General features: G+C 44.3%; 1 protein-coding gene across 1 annotated transcript in view; it reads left to right on the top strand.

The window, feature by feature from the left end:
• PRDM16 (PR/SET domain 16) overlaps positions 1 to 18,270 on the top strand; it is a gene marked incomplete at its 5' end in the record, with an annotated part of 27,932 nt that extends 9,662 nt beyond the window's left edge. Inside the window, 7 exons of the mRNA XM_010166083.1 lie at positions 4,082 to 4,251; positions 6,066 to 6,143; positions 12,120 to 12,289; positions 13,083 to 13,257; positions 14,042 to 14,272; positions 15,224 to 15,398; positions 18,136 to 18,270. Coding sequence (XP_010164385.1) covers positions 4,082 to 4,251; positions 6,066 to 6,143; positions 12,120 to 12,289; positions 13,083 to 13,257; positions 14,042 to 14,272; positions 15,224 to 15,398; positions 18,136 to 18,270 — 1,134 coding nt within the window. The remainder of the gene's footprint in view (positions 1 to 4,081; positions 4,252 to 6,065; positions 6,144 to 12,119; positions 12,290 to 13,082; positions 13,258 to 14,041; positions 14,273 to 15,223; positions 15,399 to 18,135) is intronic.
• Positions 18,271 to 20,781: the final 2,511 nt, after the last annotated feature.

Below are 20,781 nucleotides of genomic sequence, written 5' to 3'. Positions count from 1 at the left end.
GAGAGGTTTGAGATGAAACTGGTACAAACTGGTCACTTAGATCAGACTTTTTCTCATCCAGGGGCCTGGATGGCCCTTGGAAACTCCGCTATTTTCCACCAGTTCAGTTTCAGACAGTTTTAATTCCATAGCTGGTTGGAGGATGGTGGTAGTTATGCCTTGCTGTTTCTTTTGCACTAACAGAAGATCAGGACAGCTCCTCTGCTCTGCCAGACTCCCCTTTCACATGCCAGAATGCCTACATAATTTTTCCGTTGGGAACACCTGGTGCAGTCATTTGCACTAGTGCAAAGTGGAGAAGGACTGTCCAGCATCCAAGCAGTAGCATTTTATACCTGCCTGATGTTCCCTCACATCATCTAGAAAGCGCGAAAGTGCAGGGCAATGGAGAATCAGGGTTCAGTTCTGCCTGCTCCAAGAGGTGGTGGGTCACTTGCCAGAGAACTTGTGTTCTCTCCTTCCTGCACAGCTGCTCTAGTCTCTGTTCTTCTGACAACTCATGGGTCTTTGCTCTTTCTGCATCTCCTTCGGGTCTGAGTCACTGCAGAGCAATGGGAAATGCTGCTGGGCAGCTTTTCCCATTTGAGGGTGGACGAGGAGTGCCAGCCCTTAACCCCACAGCGCAGCCGGACCAGACCTTTGCCCCTGAGTATTTGTAAGGCACAACTAACTCCAGTGCAGCCAAGACTGTTCACGAGAATCAACCCCAGTTTACAAGCCCCTTATTTTCTAAGCCATAGCTGAACTCCCCAAGAAGCTGTTACTCTTTGCTCGTAGGATTCCTTGCTCTGTAATGGGAATGCAGCGAGTTCTCCCACACGTCATCCTCTCCAGCTTGACGGTCGCCAGCTATCCTCCGTCTCTCCTGCTGTGAACACACACTGGGAGCTGAGCTCTGTGGTCATTATTGTACTCTCCTTTATATTTACAGGCATTGTTCTCCTCTGATAATGTTTCCCACCTTAGATAAATAACTTGCAGGTTTGTGAAAGCTGGATCCTGGTTGCTTTCACAGCTAAACTTAGTTCCCTCATTGTTTCGCATCAGCCTCAGAGTTTGGTTAATAACTTCCCCTGATTTTTCCTTCAGCCAGGCTGGATAATGGTGACAGGCTGGCCAGGAACATCCTGTGTTTGTGTGAGTTAGAATAGTGGGGATATCTGCCTGTAAAGAATCTGATAGCAGGGAGGAGCTAGTGTGGCAAAGCAACCCAACAAGACGATGAGAAACGTCCAGGCCCTGAGTCGGAGCAGGCATTGGGTGGAAGGTTATTAACATTGTTCCTGAAATCCTGACCACGTCCTCTTCCCATGGCAATGAAAAGATGTGGAAGGTCTGGTTATCTCTAATAGCTTATCACACAGAATAGCCTAAAATTTACAATCACTCCAGCCCGAAACTTCCTGATAACTAATTTTTAATGAAGTGGGTTGCTGTGTAAAGATCACTTGATCTAGAGCGTTGCTGTTCCCATGCTCTGCCATCCATCAGGTATTTCAGGTACTCACTGTGAACGAAGACAGGTCATTTGTTCAAGAATATGTGAGATTTTTGCTACCATATCCCCATCTGATATTATCCCGGATCTTTTCCTAAGAAATCATATTTTCAGGGGTTCCTGCTTGTGTCTTCTTTGTCAGTACCACTGTTCATATACCAGGTCAGGTAGAGGCACGCTCTGTGTGTGTTTCTCTTACTCTAAACACGAGTCTGGTCTCAGCCTTTTCTTCTCTGAATAATTCCCCAGCTCTCCTAGAGACCCCTGGGTGGGATGTGATTAAGCCAAAAGATGTAATAAAGACTTGAGCATTCAGAAGATGCTTTCTCTCTCAGAATTAATTTCAGGCAACTTATATTTCTTAGCCAGTCATTGACAGTAGTTTCTCTGCTGTGATGGGAGTTATTCTTACATTGTCCATTTTAAATGAAACTCTGGACAACATAAATAAATGGTGTAACTTTTTGATAACTTAATGGAAAACCTTTTCTCACCTGTTAAGTTCCTTTTCTTCTCCCCTTCTTTTTTATTATAACCAGGCAGTTGTTCCCTAAATAGCAAAGTGCCTTTACCACTGGAGAGGCTATGGCCGGTGTTTAGAATTTTAAAATAAGCCTACGGCTATCAAGCCAGCAAACATCTCTGACTAAGTGCCTAAAGAACAGGGCACAACAAAAGATATCTCCAGGTACTCCAGCAAAGGGCTGAGTGGCATAGCTCTGAAAGATCCGGATAGCATTTTAACATGATGGTTTTGTTACATGACTGGCAGCTGGGGCAGAGCTTTTGCTGTAAATGATCAAGTAACCTTTTCAAGTGGCTGGCGCTAAGTATTACTTACTATTTATCATGGGCTGGGAGCCTCCAACTAAGGGGCCGTGGATCTATTATCGGGAAATGGGTTTTACTGCTCCTCTTTTTTACAGCTTATGAATGGTTGTCAGCCTTCCACAATGTATTCTTTGGTGATTAAGACAACTTTTATTTTTTTTTTTTTTTATAGTCATACATTTTAAACAATATCCTGGCTCTCTTTCCCCCCCTCGAGCCCAGTTTAATAAAGTGTAAACGTGCAAAAGGTCAGCCCTTCCTGTACAATAGAGCATCTAGTTTTGATATATGGCTTCCTACTGCCTTCCGCTCGCTTGCTGTCCCCCAGCTCTCGGGCTGACTCTCCATTCAGGCTCCCACTCCCCCCAGTGCTCCCTTCATTCCCAGTGATGTCATCTGCGGCGAGGAGGCAGCTTTATTGCTGCCTTGTTTGTTTTATCCATGTTTTCTGCTTGGTATCTTGAAAGTGCTCTCAGGAGCGCATAAAATTGAACGTTGGAGATGTCAGCATAGTCCTCCGAGTTGCATTTCTCTCTTGGATTTGGATTTCCTGTTTTGCTCTAGTGAAAGCAAAAGTGATTTTCTTTAGGTAGGACTTTTATGCCTGTCCTTTTTTATTTTGCACACAGGCTGACTTTTTTCTTCCTTTTTTTGCTTTTCCCTTCTCTATCTCCAGGTTTTTCCCGTTCTCCCCCTTTCTGGTGTGATATTTAATCCAGTCTTTATGTGAGAACGTGGCCATTGCTGAGCCACACAAACTGAAGCTGATAAAGTCACCCAGAGACGTTTTATGTGGTGTCCCACCTCTGCCACTGCCACCAAACAGGCTTTCAGTGTGTTGGTTGTGGTCCTCCCAACCATAACTCATCCAGCCATGGCTCACGTAGGGTATTTTGGCTGGAATTCCCGTTCACTCCAGGAAGCTCAGCCATCTCCCACCCATCCTTCCATCACCTTTACTGGCTCCTGAACCTTTCTTACATATCATTAAAATGTTGGCCTCTTCACCAGGCCGACTCCCTGTGGACCCACTCCATCCTGAGTGAGCTGAACTCCTCCTCTCCCCCAGCTGCTCCCTCTCCTCCCCTCCAGCCTCAGCCTCTCCTCCATCTCAGCTCCCTGGTCAGGGTCATACATTCCCCCATGCTCCTTCCCACTCTGCTTTGGCCAATGTTCTTCTGCCTCTTGCCCAAAACTTCTCTGTCCTCTCTAACCAGAGGTCACCTGTCCATGGCTCGCTGCTGCTGTCCCTCTGAGCCCATGCAAGGGTAACGGATGCTGTATGAGACATCAGACCTCCTTACTTCCCAAGACTTTGGTTTGAGTTTGAGATGAGGGTTTGGGTGGCGAGTTCTACATCCAGCAGTTGACCACAGTGTCTGATTTCAGTGTCATCCCTGGAAAAGGGAAGCCAAATGTATTCTGAGATAAATTTTTAATCTGAAATGCTGGAAGTGAGCCCATGCCCATTGCAGAAGGTAACCAAGTGCCTAATTTCTAAGATCTGATGCTTCCTGCCTGGCTTTGCCAGTTGTACCTTTTCTGATTTCCCTGAGCCTGATGGCTGTTTCTCTCTTCCCTGGCTGGGTTCAGTGCCTCCATTGCATGCTGAGCAGCTGGCTTCTGAGAGCAAGAGCAAACACCAGCAACAGGCTCTGACCAACGCACTAGTGCTCAAAGATGTGTTTGATGCATCAGCTATTGTTCTTCCTGGGGATTTTTATGACATGAGGTCTTGCCTTGTACTTGTAGATGTCAGCCATAGAAACAATGACGGAGAAACTGGAGAGTTTTGCAGCCATGAAGGCAGACACTGGCACTTCCCTGCAGCCCCTTCCGCATCACCCCTTCAACTTCCGATCTCCGCCACCCACGCTATCCGATCCCATCCTGCGCAAGGGCAAGGAGCGTTACACCTGCAGGTAAGGACCTGGGCACCCCACGGAACAGAGACCGTACCCCCAGCTTGTTGAGGCAGCCCTGGGAGAATGCCACCCCCCCAGATAACTGCATCAGCCACCAGCGTGTGACAGAGCGACTTCACATGGACATCTTCACTGTCTTGGCAGGGGTGGGAGGAAAAACAAGAAGCGGCAGAATTAGAACGGATCATTCTCATGACTAATTCACTCTGAAATAGCTTGTTTTGTCTGGTAGAAAATCAGCATCTTCTGTTTTCTTTGTAATTTTGAATAACCTTGAGAGCAGATCTGGAGATTCTCAAGCAAACAGAATTCTCCAAGCCAAGTCTCTTGCGTGTGGTAGCAAATGCCGCAGTTTGCAGTGAGAGTGCGATCTCAGCTATGTCCAATCTCAGCTATGCTAAATAATGCAATTTACAGAATGGCACACAGTAAACAACCTCTTCAAACACAGTTGTATCCACAGAAATACTTGCATATCCATTGCAGCTCTGAAAGCTCAGAGAAATGATCCCATTGCATTTTTCTTGGGTGCAGTAAGTGAGTCTGTGTTTTGTTGGATGTTTCTCTTCTGCTCAGCTTTGCCACAAAAGCTATGGGCTCAAATTTCAGTAGGTTATTTAGAAATTTGGGGGTTCTACCTACAATAAGGACTAAACTGATGTTTAGATATACACTGGAAAGTCAACATTTGGATTTTCATTGTTGATTAACACTCAGTTTAACCATTCATCTTCAGGACATCTGAAGGTGCTGAATGTCTCTTAAATTAAGAAACTCTGCTCACATCTTCCTTCTAAAACATTGAGCATCAGGTTTTGTAGTCACAGAATGTAACCTTTCATCCTTAGTATTTTATTTCCCAATTAATGTTTTTTATTTATACCTCCCTTCCTTTTGAGTTTACTGTGAATCAGATTTATTGTGGAACATAGTTCCTTCTCTTATTTCATTTCCTATTGCTGCGTTTCCTTATTCGAAGTGGACTGTCAGGCTCACAGCAGAATATCCCAGTAACAGGAACACAGTGCTGCAGCATTGATCTAGAAGAAAACTCTGTGAACTCTGATCAAGTAGATTCTGTGTGATAAGCAGCTAAACAGGGCTATAAGAGATCTAAAAACTCTCAAGTGACAGAGAATATGAATAGGCAGTGATTAAACACTGTCCTAATGCAGGAACAAGGTGGGATCAAACACAGTTACTGAGCAACAGGAGGTTCTTTTACACAACACACAGTTCAGCAGAACTCGTTGCCTCGGGAGGTTGTGGATGTCAAAGCTTATGTGCATTCAAAAAGCTTTTAGAAAAATAAGTGGAAAAAACTCAGCAAAAAGGTATTGCACATAACTGTTCGACCTTTGGCTTAAGAGGATCTTCAAGTCCATGTGGAAGCTGGGAGAATATATTGGGGATGGGTTCCTACACCCTTTCTGTGTTCCTGTACACCTGCCCAGGCCTCCAGGCGAAGCTGCTGAGTCAGCCTGCACTGGGGTCTGAACCGGGTGTTCTTACAGGGCTTTTCTTTTTCCTGCCCTTCCATCAACTGTTGTTCTCTGTCTCTGGTGGCAATGGGTTACACCAGTATCTCACCACTGTGAATCCTGTTATTCTGGGGTGGGTGTCACTCTGTTAGTTCTTCCCTCCCCAGCTTCCTCCCTCCGTACATGGGTGTCTGGAATTATTAGTGCACAAAGGGATTTTCTGATTTTGGGAGCGGTGTCAAAGCGAGCGAGGTCGATGGTAGCTGTGATAGTGTGTAAGTGATCTGGTGTGGCAGGACTCTGATGGTTCCTTTGGCTTTCACTCTCTAGGTACTGTGGTAAGATCTTCCCACGCTCAGCAAATCTGACAAGGCATCTGCGGACACACACTGGAGAGCAGCCCTACAGGTGAGGCTGTCCCCCGGCTAAAAACCCTGTCCCAACACACTCCTCCTTCACACTCTGTTGTTTTTTCTCTTTTCTATAAAGCTGTGCCAACATAATACCACAGTCCTGTAGCATTACATATAATGATTCATAGGATTGTATATTATGTGCACCAGCCAAAAATAATCAGGCTTGGCAGCTCGAAGATAGACACTTAACTTATATTTAGATGTATGCTGGCAGATGAGGGGTCTGATTTGGAGTGTTGTTTAACACTCACGTTAACCATTCATCTCAAGGACAGCTGAAGGTGCTGAATGTCTCTGAAAATGGGGCTGGTTTGAAGGGCTTGCCAGTGAGTTAACTGCTGGGTCTGGCTAGATGTTTTTTTTTCTTTTCCTAATGCGTATCAGAGGTGCCTGGAGTAGTGGATCAAAAAACAAAAGCAAAGCAAAGCCCTGTCATGTATCTGCTTTAAAATCCCAGTCAGGGAGCGTCCTACCTTAAATCACAAAGTTTACAAAGAGTGATCAGAGTGGGGAAATTCACACACTGTCTCACATGCTCGGTTGGGTGTTGAAGGTAGAAGGCTGAACTGCTGTTTTCTGCCAGTTGTGGACACGGTGATTTGATTTCATACTTCTCTTTGCCTTGTGTCTGTGCAAAACTGCCCATCTCTTCCCATGGAGCAGACCCTGCCTGCGGGCCTGGCATCCCAGCCTGGGCACACACGGGTGCTGGGTCTGCTAAAGGGACACCTGGTTAAGTGAGTGTTTTAAACCTGAATAAAGCTTACAAGAACTTATGTGTAAGTATGTGTGTGTGTGTGTGTGTGTATAGTTATATGAAGGAGGTATATGAAGGAACATTTCTCATGGAAGACCAAATTGGAATTTTTTTTCCCCTTGATATTTTCTGCTAGTGTTTTGCAATCAGTTTCAAAAAACTTTGGCAAGAAACATGCTTTGGTAGATTTCTTGTTAGAATAGGTACATGTATCAGCAAAAGCGAATGAACGGTGGATTGAGAGCTCACTGAAAACGCAGCATTGTTTTCTCTGTCATGTCAGTAAGTGTTTTGTGCATTTTCAGACAATAGTAACAATTCTAACAGTTTCATTTTTGGTAGCTAATATTATGGTATTTCCATACACAGTCATAAGTTCACAACAAAGCTAATGTAATAGTTATTATATAAAGAGAAACACAAATTTATCAGCAGCAAAAGACCATGTGGTCAAACACATTAAATTTTTATGCTTAGTTTAACTCAAGGAGCTACTCTCTCCTACATTGTAATCCCTGGTACATACGGACTCAAATTTTTTTTCCATACTGAATTTTGAGTGTAGACATTAGGTAAATTAAAAATTTAAAAAAAAAACCCCTCTCCAATGCAGACATATATTTTGGAACCATTCCCCGTCCTGATGTTTTCGGTTGCGTTATTTGATATGCCTTGAATGAATGCTGTGTATTCACTATCCACCCCTGTCTGACGAAAACGCTCGCTCCTGATTATTCAGAGATTGTTAGTTCAGTTTTCTTCCAAAAAAGGAGACTTGCAACTTAACAAAGGTTAGGAAAATAAAGATTTATTTGATCTGGTCTTCTCCCAGAAAATAGCCTGTGTGTTTTTTTTGTAATAGAGGTTTGACTTCTGGACAATGTTGCATTATAACAGCACTCCTGAGAGTTAGTGCTACGTTTACAGAAGAGCTTAATTATCATTGATTTTCTTTTGCTCTCGGAGAACTGAGATTTCCAACTTTTGCAGCAATAATTGTTTTGAAAGCTTGTTTTTTAAGTGCCGACTTTGTGCAGGTAAAAGGAGGTTGCTGACTTTCCAGTGTTTTACTGATGTATTTCTTATCATTTTTCTTTTGGTTGTTTTTGACTCTGTCAGTGTTATATATTCATCGAAATACAAATTAAAATGTTCATAAAGCTACCAAAAACTGACCAAATGTCCAAGTGTAGATCAAGAAACATGCAGGCCAGAAAATAAGGTGCTTTAGTTTTGATTCCTGATTGTCGTTGGTAAGTGATGTGTTTTTTACCAAGTCACTTAAAACTTCGTGGGAATTAATAGCACATGAACAATAAGGAGGCAAATTAATTCTTTTTGTAAAGGGTTGGGAAAGAGCTACATGTTTTTTAGAGAGTGAGAAATACCTGTTAATGAACTTCCTAAAAATCCACTGGTCTGAAAAGACTCAAAGACAACATGCAATACAGTGAAATTTGAGGTGCTGCTTTTCACTCTTCTTTTTCACACCAAATCTAAACTCCAGTAGTATGTATTTCAAAACCCAGTAGTGGTAAAAAGGACTATCGAACTTAACTGTTTCTTTCTGAAAAATGCAAAATAAGTTGGGCTTGTAAAATCATGACAGGCTTGCCTGGAAACTCGGGATGTAAAAAATAGGACTTTGTTGTCGTTCTGAGCTTGCCAAGCAACCCCCAGAGGAGGCAGTTTTTTAGTGAAGCTCCCTACACTTGGAGCACGTGAACATACGGGTGTACTGTAGTTGTGGGTTTGCTTCTTCGTTTTGTTTTCATTCTCTGGAGTCACAGAATCACATAAACTGCATAAAACCTGGACTGAGAACAACTAAAAGCCGTTTGATTCGGCAAGACCTTATTTTCTCCTTTTAAATGTCCCTTCCCTCCAGGATGCCATCTAATTGATTCCTGAATTACACCCAATCCTGAAGCATTGCCTGTGATTCCTCCTATAAAGATGTGCTTCCTGACGTCTGTTTTGAATTTGTTTTTCTTTAATTTCCTTTTAGGCCCCCGTGTCCTGTTATCTGCATTAAGCTGGAACTAACAACTAAAGCTGATGTCTACCATGTCATTTAAGATTGCACATGGTTCAATAAAAATCTCTTCTTCCTCATTTTGTTTTTTTAAAATACAGACTAAATTCATCCCTGCTATAAACACACTTGAGGTTAAGGAATTACTCGGAGTAGCTGTCCGTGTGTTTTACACTTTGTTGCTACAATTCTGCCTTTACAGCTCACATTGATCATCAAATAAGTGTTAAATTTTGCAAGTGCTGTCGTGCTGTTGAAACTTTACAAAGCACGAGATCAAACGCCTTTGTGTCACGTGTGAAGTGTTACCGAACTGTCGGGGTCGTGGTACAGCTCTTAGCCCAGTTACTCGCTCTTACGTTCCTGGGTTTGTTTGCTGTTTGTCCCCTTCCAGTCGTGTCACACCAGGTATCTGAGTTCTCTCAAGCTCTGAGCATCTCCTGCCGTTCCTCACAGCTCCCGAGTTCCAGCTTTGGCTCGTTCAGAGCTATCATTCACTCCCACTTTATATTTTGTTTTAGCCCATTGGTGTGTTACGTTAAACTGATAAGGAGGAAACTTTACTAGCAGTTTGTCAGTGTGTTTACAAAGCAAATACCGTTTCTTTGGAGTTTTATTCTTGTCCTGCCTCTGCGTTCACCTCTTCCCTGAATTTAAGCTGGTTCCTCTGTCTGGCTCATTTATTTAGATTAAAACCAGCAGAGATCCAAGCACCGGCCCCTCTGGGACCACAAATAATACAGGACGTCTCCCTCATCCCTTTGCTTTCAGACGTTTGCTGTTGCTCCTCTCGAATGCCCCTCTGTTTCCTATTTTTTTAACAAGCTCTTGCTCCGTACCCTAACCTGGATCCACATAGCTCATAGTTAGAGCAAGGACCTGTCAAAGGAAACTTTTCAAAGACTTCCTGAACATCTAAATAAATTGACAGACAGGAGGCCAGCTCGTTCTTGCCTTGCGCGTGCAAGTGCTCCCTTTGAAGTCACCAGAGCTGCTCTTGTGAGTGATGTGGGCGAGAGCCGGTGTGGGTGCCAGGGCAGCCGTAGGCAGGGTGGCACCCAGAGCCCCGGTGCTGGGTTGTGCCAGGCAGTGGGTGAACACCAGCAAAGGGGAGTTTGGCTTCGAAGGGCGTAGAGCTGGGGGGACAGGCAGGGGTGAAAACTGTGGGCAGAGCAAGGAGGGGACTACTGGGACCATACTGGTGGAACAAAGCTGGGCAGAACCGCTGGCGAAGTCCTGTGGAGTGACAGGGACATTGGGGATTGGCTGTAGTGGACATTCCAGTTTCTGAAGTGCTGCTCAGCGAGGCTGCTGAAGCCTGGCAGCTCCTGCAAGCAGATAGGAGGGGGATAGGAGCTGGAAATGTGCATGTTTAACTCTCTGTATATAAACTGTGCTTGTTCTCGCTGATGCTCAAACAGCGTCTCATTTTCTTTAGTTGTTCAATCGTGTTTTTTTAAAAAATGAAAAAGAAAAACTTTTGAAGTCTAAGAAAACTGTGGTTTGAAAAGAGATTTTGCTTCCCTGCTAGATTAATCATAATAAAGGTTCATTATGTGAAATATCTTTATTCTTTTTGGTGGTTTAACAGTAGGAAATTTGGAGGTGGACATGGAATCCATAAACATTCAGCAAGAGAGAGAGAGAGAGAGTGTTTCATAAATGTATCTCTGCTATTTCCAAAAATAATACCAATTTATTTTTAGAGACCAAATAAAAATCACAGCTGTAGCACATCTGGAAATGGTGTGAGTGTTTCACAGTATAGATTTTTTACACTCACATCTCCTTCCCGCATTTGAACCTGTCATGTTTGTAGGAAACAATACTGTGTCCTAAGTGTCGAGGCAAAGTTTCACACTTGACTGGCACAGGCACGAGGCAAGTTCTGCGTGTTCTGTTCCCATGATGAACTCGTGGCACTCCTGAAACACGCAGAAACACACCAGGGTCTTCATGCCTGGATCAAACAGTAGCTCAGCTCAGTGGGACAAATGTTGCTCTCAGCTAGAGGAGCACAGAGGAGTTCTGCTAAAGCCAGCGGGTTTGTTTTGGAATCACAAGGCTTTAGGAACAGTTTTTATTTTTTCCCCTAAGTGCACAGGATTTGCAGAGGTCTGTAGGGGAGAGAGGATTCTGCCTCTCCTGGGTTTTGGAAGTAGAGCCGTGAGGAAAGCAGCTTTGTTGAGGTACAAATGACGTATTTAAAGGGAGATCTAATGAGGGATTCAAGTGAATTCAAAGAAGAATTCGATTTTCTGTAGCTTTAGTACTGAAACTCTTGACTGCGGTGCAAAGCTGCCCTCTTCAGTACAGCGGCTGCCTCCTGCTCCTCCTGCGCTGGGAGAGAAGGAGAGGGCTGAGTTCAGGAAGCACCACGGTTTAGCAAATCCTTGGGTTTTTTTGGGGAGAATCTGAATCCAGAGAGGGGGGTGGCAACTTTGAACAAGTTTCCAGCACATCTACCCTGGGTCCTGCCGAGCTTTCTTCCAAAGAGGGAACATTTCTTCACTCAGCAGTTTCCCTAATACATTCCACATTTTTTCATCCTGAACCAGATATTCACTACGCAGGAGTAAATCTTACCCTGTTTGGAAACTACAGTGTATTTTTTGGGAGCTATTGTACTATAATAATAACCATAATTACCTTTAAAGGCCTGCCTACATCCTGAGTACCATGAGGAATTTCACAAATAAATCTGGAGTTGTCTGTCTGTCCAGATAACTCTGTCATGTAGGGATATACTTGCTAATAGCTATTTTGTACATTTAACCTCCCTTCTTTCTTCTCCTTCTGTCTTCTTTTTCCTCCCTCCACAGCCATATTTTACCTGCTTTCCCTGCAAAATGAGAAGGGTGGAAGAAATAAATTCACCTTTCTTGTTTTTAAATTCATGTGTGGAAAAGTAATTATTTTGTTTTTTGGTTGGTTTTTGTTTTTTTTTTTTGGACAACTCAGTTCTTAATTAATCCTAATCCTTTCTTTGTACTCCTTGAGTAACAATAATATCAGATTTGTCTGGAATGATTAATGCCTTGTGCTTCCCAGGTCCTCAGCTGAGTAAAGATTTATAGACCAACATTTTCTGCTTTTCTGATAGTCAGATTTTTCTTTTTCTTTCTTTTTTTTTTTTCTCACATTGCACTCTTTGGTATTTGCTTCTATTTTTTCAGGTGTAAATACTGTGACAGGTCATTCAGCATTTCCTCCAACCTCCAGCGGCACGTTCGAAACATCCATAACAAGGAGAAGCCATTCAAATGTCACCTGTGTAACCGATGCTTTGGGCAGCAGACCAACTTGGACCGACATCTTAAAAAACACGAACACGAGAACGTTCCAGGTAGGAAAGGGCATGGCTGTGTGCTTGGTTCTGTTGGGACACTGGACAGGGAAGACTCCATGGTCTGGTCTCTCTGGTCCTTGGGAAGCCTTTGTGGAAAGCGCTGTTTCTTAAGGCTGAATATCATTAGGTAGCAAAAATCAAACAGCAGCTCCTCACGCAGCCAAAGACACGTTTATCCACAGTGTGTAATTGTAACACACACACTCACGCACAGTACTCAGCTCTGCCAAGCTCTTGGCAGGTATTACTACAACGTGCTGTTTTCCAATCCATCAAACAGCAATGGGGATACTGACTTCCCAGGGAGCATAACCTCCCGCTGTGAGATCTCCTGCTGCAGTGCTGGTGTGGACGTGTCAAACTCTACCAAGGGTTTTCAGCTTGAAATGCAATTGTACGTGTGTGTGAAGTTCAAGAAGATAAAACAGCCTTTACCTTAAGATAAAACCCAAAGGAAGAAATGACTGTGCTGAAGCCAACTAATCCCAGCCTAGGAGAAAAGAATATGGAAAAGTGATAGGCAAACAGCTGTGCAATGGATAGTGGTTCTTAAATTGTATATACCATCCGTAAATGCTGAATGTCACCTCTCTTTCCGTAGTTCAAGTCTGGAAAACATGAGCTTCCTTTGGCAGCTTTGGTCTGCGAGGTTTCTCTTGAATGTTAAATCATTACCCTATAGTGAGAGGATTGCTGTGTAATGTTCCTCCTTTATTTTTCCTCTTAATGATAGCGTTGACAATATCTGATTGTTTTTCTCCTGTTCTCTTTTCTTGTTTCTCTCACTCAGTGAGCCAGCACTCTGGAGTCATTACAAACCACCTTGGGACCAGTGCCTCTTCCCCAAACTCGGAATCAGACAACCATGCACTTTTAGATGAAAAAGAGGATTCGTATTTCTCTGAAATCAGAAATTTTATTGCAAATAGTGAGATGAACCAAGCATCAACTTTAGCAGATAAAAGGTAGACAAGTAAATAAAATTATCTGGTGATATGTATTGTTAACATGGTTGAAAGACCAGTCAGCCTGTGTCCTGTAAAATGCTCAAAAGAGAGAAATGTAACAGTTTGGAAGGAAAATACGTTCCAACTTCAAGCTCTAAGCCCATTGTTAAGTCTTTTCAGAAAGGGACTTAAGTTAGGAGGGCTGACACCAGCTGTCACTTGGTGTCATCCTCTTGGGTTCCAGGTCCATAGCACTGGTTATCCCACTCTTGTTCTCTTAACCTAAGTTAAAACGGCTACTTTTGTGGATTCCACTAGGTTCACATGGGCACGAGCAGGAAAAATAATAGGAGAGGGAATTTAGACTGGCTGTTAGATTACACCATGAGAAAGCTTCCTCCTTCTGGTTGCTCAAGGGAGATTGTTAGAGTACAGCAGCACAGAGAAGGAGGAAAGCTGCTTTTCCTACAGATGTTATATTTTGAGAGATGGAAAACTCTAATTTAAATCCAGACTAGACAAAATTGTAGTTTGAAGAGCATTTGGGTTGGTATATACTTGACTTATTAACCCTTAAGACAGAGGCTGTGAAGACTGATTTTTAAATGCCTGAAATGTGTTGGTTTTCCTTTTCCTTGCAGTTCAGATAATATGTATATGTACATAAATATGTCTCTGTGTTCATACATATGTATAAAATTATCAAAGTCTTGCATTACAGTGAAAATGGGTGACTTACACATTTGGCCTCTTTTCTTTTTTTCTTTTCTTTCTTCTTCCCCCCTTTGACCAAATATTTCAGGCCAGAAATCCAGGATATTGATGGCAATTCCCAGTGTCATGGATTAGCAAATGAGAAAACAGAAGATGTGGATGATGAAGATGAAGAACTGGAAGAGGAAGATGATGACAGCCTGACAGGGAAGTCACAGGATGAAACAGTATCACCCACCGCTGAGCCCCGAGGACCATTTGAGGATGAAGAAGATGAGGAGCCCACATCTCTCACCATGAGCTTTGACCATACCCGAAGGTGAGCGGGGCTATTCCTTTTGAGAAGTCGAATGGGGCTCAGACTTCTGACCCTGTGTCAGTGGTAGATTGTGAGTGCTGTTGTTTTATTTTTCAAGCCATGTCTCATACCTTCAGTTTGATTTAAGCATTCACTTGAGAGATTCCATTTTCACTGTGGTGGGGGACACAAAACAAGTGGACTGCAAGGAAAATCTGTGATAAGGTGTATATCCAAGACTTGAGAAGTTTGTATTAGTTAGTCCAACACAGAAAACAGCCTTTTCAGGTACCACAGTTCAGCAGATAATGTCCTTCTCTCTAAAACTCTGGTCAGGGCAAAGGAAGAGGCGTATTTGTGCAGTCGCTTTTGTGCTGCTCTGCCCATTTTGGTTGTAGCAAAATGTTGGTGACTTCAAGTGGAGTTCTCAGAGCTCTGGGAAAAAGTGAAGCTTTTTTTTGCCAAGGTCAGACCATGACTAGACACCTTTAAAATTAAAGTTTGATGCACATATATATAGGCTTAGCTTTCTTTTTGCCTCAGTTTACCTCACGTTCCCAACTGGTATTCGTGACAAATGTCCCATGATGCAAAGTAGTATCTTACTTACATCACTGTTTTCATTGCAACTCAAAGAAAATGCAGCAGCGTTCCCCAGACAGTGATCCAGTGTCAGACATTTCAAGGAGTGCACAGCAATTGGGCGTCTCCACACAGAAGGCCAAAGTGAATTGTAGCCACGCCGAATCACAAATTATCTGTAGCACTAATGCTTGTTTGTGCGTAGTCATGCTCTCCACTTTTCCTTTGCTCCTTGCATTTTGTGTCATCTTCCTGTTTGTCCGTCTGTCGGTTCACGCATGTGGCTTGTGAGACCCCCATGGTTTGTGCATGCAGGCACTGGGCTAGAACCCTCACGTCGGTGAGATGAGCTAACAACAGGTCAACCCCTTCCCCTGGTCATTGGTACAGGTGTATTGAGGAGGACGAAGCCGGCCTGTTAGATTTGGAGCAGATGCCGAATTTTGGGAAGGGGCTGGATCTTCGCAAAGCAGCCGAGGAAGCATTTGAAGTTAAAGATGTGTTTAATTCCACCTTAGACTCTGAGACAATAAAACAGACTCTGTACAGGCAGGCTAAAAACCAGGTAGGTACATGACAGAACATTTTATCTAGCTCACTGCCAGCACGTACGATAGGGTTAGCGAGCAGCTGGCCTCCTTTAGCTATGGGTTATGTTCCCCTTCCAGTGAGCAGGAATTGTCACTGTAATGTGTGAATCATATGTGAACTGTGTCTTGTTGCAACTGTACTAAAATAGAGGAGAAACGGAGTGGGCATCAATTTTAGGTCACCAGGTCAATTTATCATTTAGCCTGTGCTGTGAGAACATGCTTATATAGAAAGATTGAGGCATCTGTCTGTTTTTATCTGTCTGTATAAATGTTTTTATGGATATTATTTATTTATACTTTGGGATGGGTCTTTAGTTGGTACATAATAAGAAACTGGAGGTTTGGTCTGCAGAAACAGTGATAAAATACCCTTGGGTTTGTTTATAAACTGTGTAATAGGCAGTAATATTTCCTGGACTTGCAGTCCAGCAACTTCTTCATTTATCTCCCTGATTTCTAAAAGCAAAAGGTTAAACTCTGCCTTCTGAGTTCAGACCCACCAAGAAACCTCAAAATGACATCTCAGCACCTATTTGAGTTCTGAGAAAAATCTGGAGGTACAGGGCAGATCCATTTGTGCTCTCTGCTTTTCATTAAACCAAAATCCTCAGTCTAGTTCTATGAAGTTCCTACCTCAATCCCTACAAAAGGATTCTCACAAAAGAAATGCCCAGCATAGTAGTAACTTAATGCAATTGCCAAGCAGAACATGATTTTTGCTTTATCATCACCCAAAACCCGTGAAATTATTGTCCTCCTTCATAGTAGGTGCTAGTGCTGAACCTGGGGGAGATCTGCTTGAAGATAGGACACAGCTTTTTTCTGGGTAAAACTAATTTAAGCACAAGCCACTTGCCTGACTCTTACATGTGTCCTGTTACTAATATGCCAAATGTACTAACTATTTAAGAACAGCTTGCTCTTTTAAAATCTGTACTATGTGGTTATGTCTAGCCTGTGCTTGAGTGAGGGGGGATTTTTGTTTTTTGAATCAGTTTTATAGAGTGTAAGATGCAGGACTGGTTACACTTAAATCACAACAAGTAAATAATTCAAATTGTGTCTTGTGCAGGAAATGTAATAGTAAAACAACATTTGTGAGAGAGCACAGCTCTCCTTAGTGACTGGCTTGCTTTTAAGTGATTTTAGAAGCATGCATGTCCATAACACTACAGGGCTGTGCTTCTTCCAGCACACACCTCCACTACACCAATGTGTTGACTTGACAAGTAGATCTGACCCTCAGCTTTTAAGAGGAGAGGCTAAAGTTGGATAACTGGTTACTATTGTCACCATTACAGCTGCATGACTAAAGGTCCTGCAGTGCTGAGCATTGCACTGATGTCCCAGATAACGTATGATCTTTGTCTGTTGCCCTACAAAGGATTTTCAGTGAGTGGGTGCAAGCTCAGTGTGAAGGAGAGGGCTGCACAGCCACACTTTCATCGCAGAGTAGGAGCGGACATTACACCAGCTAACGTAGACCAGGGAGGGTGGGGACCACGTCCTCCTCTGTTTCAGATCATGGGTGGCCATTACATGGGCTTTCACATCCAGTCTGTGAGGTTATCATCTCCCTAAGTCTTCACATCACTTGTGTGGGCTGTGAAAGGACACAAAGGGTATAAAACCAGGACAGACAAGTCACCTTGGAAGAGAGAGAGCATCTAGGTTACAAGGAAGCAAGCAGATTGTTCTAGAGAAGACAGAAGTTTGGATGCATTTTTCTCAGCAGACACTGTTAACTATTTCACTGCAGTGATAAATCTGCCCTGACCAGAACGTGTGAACACATCAGTGATGCCAACAAGCATTTCATGCCTGTGTTCCCAGACACTTGTGCGCAGGTTTCTACAGGGACCAGTGGGCTGATGCCAAGCACTGAGTCAGGAGGAGCTGCCCATCAGATCACGGCTGCATGGACATAAAATCATGGAATGGTTTGGGTTGGAAAGGACCTTAAAGCTCATCCAGTTCCAACCCCCCTGCCAGCAGCAGGGACACCTTCCACTAGACCAGGTTGCTCAAAGCCTCATCCACCCTGCCCTTCAACACTTCCAGGGAGAACCAGCCACAGCTTACCAGGGCAACCTGTTCCAGAGTCTCACCACCCTCACAGTGAAGAATTTATTCCTAATATCTAATCTAAACCTCCCCTCTTCCAGTTTAAACCCATTTCCCCTTGTTCTGTCACTACCGGTCCTTGTAAAAGGTCCCTCCCCAGCTTTCTTGTAGGCCCCGATTGCTGCACCATTCTGTGGCGTGTGCCTGGGCTCTTGCCTCACGGAGCCACTTGTGTGTCTGTAGGTGTCCCTTTTTTTAAGAACAAAACAAAGTAATTGGCATTTCTCACGTAGCCACTTACCCCCAAGAGCAGAGCCTAGAATTGAGCATGCGAGTTGGTGACCACGTGCCGAGCTGGCACAGATGGATTTGGTCCTGTAAAAGCCAATGGGAGCAGTGGCCTCTCCTGCCTGGCCCTGCAACTGCCTGTCAGCTCTGGCAGATGTGAGCAGCTGGAGGGACGGGTGTCATCCTCGCCCGTGGATGTGTATTTAGAGCGGGCCATGTTCTTAGCCCAGGCCCAAAGGGTGCTGGCTGCCCTGCGTTTCCCGTACAGTTAGGTGCTGCTCTGCTTCTCGTGGTTCTTACAGCTTGTCCTGCGTGTGTATTCACACATCTCCTCTGCATTACTCTTCTCTCCTCCAGGCTTATGCAATGATGCTGTCCCTGTCTGAGAACGCTCCCCTCCACACGTCCTCCCAGAACTCTCTGGGCGCTTGGTTGGACATGGCAGGAGCAGCTTCAGAGTCGGGGACCTTTAACCCCATCAACCACCTCTGAGAGGTCAACAAGGCACTGGCCAGAGTCCAAGCGAGGAGGAGGTGGTGCTGCAATTACCCTAGCAAAAATCCCAGCCAGCAGAAGATGGATGAGAGGGCCTCAGGGAGTCGTCTGGACTTTTGGCTGAGAAGGAAACCTGTTGCATCCAACCTACAAGTCCTGCATTTTTACCTATCCACAGTTTTCATTTCTAATTTATCAGAATTAACCTCTCCAAAAACTGGACAACCCTGATGCAGCCCCAGGATTTCACAGTCTATAGGAACAACGTGAGCAAGACATGAATTGCAACAGTGCAATCAAATATTGGCCCCTTCAGCATGACAGAACAGTATCACTGAGCCAGTAAAGCCTGTGTGGAAATGGAAACTTGAAACCATTCGGTAGCATTAATTCAGCTGAATAGTGAAGTAATAAGGAAAGAGAGCCAGGTGTGACCTATCCCTGGTGCAATTCTCACATAGTCACTGGAGTTCTACCAGGGAAGGGTAAATTCAACCCAGTTAACTGACCCCTGAAAGAATTTGGAATTCTCTGCTCCCACAGAAACACTGTCCTGTCCTTTGTTCCCAACCAAACGTACCGGCACAGTGCAAAGCTTCCCGATGGCGAGGCTGTGTTGCCTGCAGTCATCATACACCATCTGCAGTGTCCTGCTTGAGAGACCTCCAGCCTGGAGCGTGCTGAGGTTGGGGTTATCCCTGTATCATGCAAATACGTGGTTCATGGTCATCAGCTGGGCTCTGGATGCCGTTCTGTCTGTGCCTGCGCTGCGAGGCTGGGGGTGATTTCCAGCTCTGCTAGCGCCTGCGAGCCTGAGCATCTGGGTTTTGAAAAAGCCACGTTCAGCAAGTCTGCTGGGGAGGGGGACGGTGGCACTGAGCCCGCGCTGGCCTGAGTGCCCCGCCACTGAGCTGCTGAAAATGCTTGGACCTTCCCCGGCAGAGAGGTCCCGGCGTGAACCCTCACCTGAGAGGTGTAGCTGTGTGGAGAAAGCATGTGGTGGGCGAGTCTCACCTTACAGAGGGCAATTCAGACACATCATCTGATTTATCTCCCAGGGTGTTTTTAGAGTGACATCGTGTCAGTGTCGATAGTATCCAGGAACTGTGGCAGAAGTTCCTGACTCGTGCAGTTTTGGTGTGCTGGATGGTTGCATACGCATCACACACCGCTATTTGGCCTAGGATTTAAGTAGAAAGATTAAAATTTCCTTGTAACCTCAGGGGTACAGCCCCAATTCAAGCACATAGCTAAGAATCGAATTGTCTCTCTGACTCTAAAATTGCTCGTGGATATTTTATGAGTGATTTTAAATCGCTTCAAAGTCTCATCTTCTTTACTGATGCACAGCAGCCTTCAGAAATACCGCGATGTTTATGCGTTTCTACATTGCAATTACACTCTGCTGTTGGAGCGCTGATTTTGCAGGTAAAGCTGATTTACAGAATAGTCAGGAAAGCAGTTAGACCTTGTGAAGGATAACATTGCCTACTCAGACAACCTTTAAAATGGGTGTCCTGAGCATTTTCAACTTACAGCATCTAAAAACCAGAAATGCCAAGGACGGGACCGCTGCCACGGAGTGCAAACGCGTGCTCGGCGTCCGGCCCGTTGCAGTTCTGCATCAGCAGCCTGGGTAAAGATTGCATCCAGAGTCGGTGGAGTCGAGAGGAACTTTCCCCGTTGATTTCAGCATATTTTAGTGCTGGGTGTGCTTCTAGAAAGTATTGTATCAGGTAATAACTGCTGGCAGGACTGGGTTAATGGCCGATTTCAGGGAAACAGCACACAGTGGTCAGTATCTGCCTGTAAATACTTGACGTCCACAGCCACTCTGCCTGCTTGGCACCAAAAAGAACAGACAGAGGCTCCTGCGCCAGTCCAGTGCAGAGAAACAACAGCAAAGCCTCCTTCCAGCACGGTAAAACAAAGGAAACAGCTACTCAGATACAGCGCAGGTCGTCTTAGGAACGATACTTTTCATCTTTGCACCCAAGAGCAGACATGAGGCTGTTTTTAGATAGCCAGGAGGCTCAGACTGTCCGAGGAGGAAAGCATCTGGGGTTGGTACAGAAGGAACAAAAAGTAAATTAGCAGCATCAGTGTATTTTCCAAGAAAATTTACCCTTCCTTTTTGGTTTTCCACAACGCCCTGTGAAAGTGCCCAAGGCTCTTGAGACCAACAGTCAGTGCGACCCGAACTGCTTCATGTATTTGCACAAAGCTCTTGGGGAAACGGAACCCGAGAGCCGACAACGTCCCAAGAAGCCAGGCTCTGCGAAGGAGATGGGACGTCCCGTCCCAGCACATCTGCCTCTGCTGCTGCTGCAGCACAGCCCTGCCCAGGAGCTTGGCCTTTAAATTATTCCCACAGGGGCCAACTGAAAATAATAAGAGTTGTTTCTTTTCCTGATGGAATTTATTTTAATCTGTATATAACTTGTAATTTTTTGCTAATTCTTTTCTTATTTTATTTCTTCCTTAACAGTATTTTTTGCATTAGATCTC

The sequence above is a fragment of the Antrostomus carolinensis genome, unplaced genomic scaffold (genome assembly GCF_000700745.2).
Source record: "Antrostomus carolinensis isolate BGI_N321 unplaced genomic scaffold, ASM70074v2 scaffold34324, whole genome shotgun sequence".
Lineage (NCBI taxonomy): Eukaryota > Metazoa > Chordata > Aves > Caprimulgiformes > Caprimulgidae > Antrostomus > Antrostomus carolinensis.
This window is presented reverse-complemented; position numbering and strand designations above follow the sequence as displayed.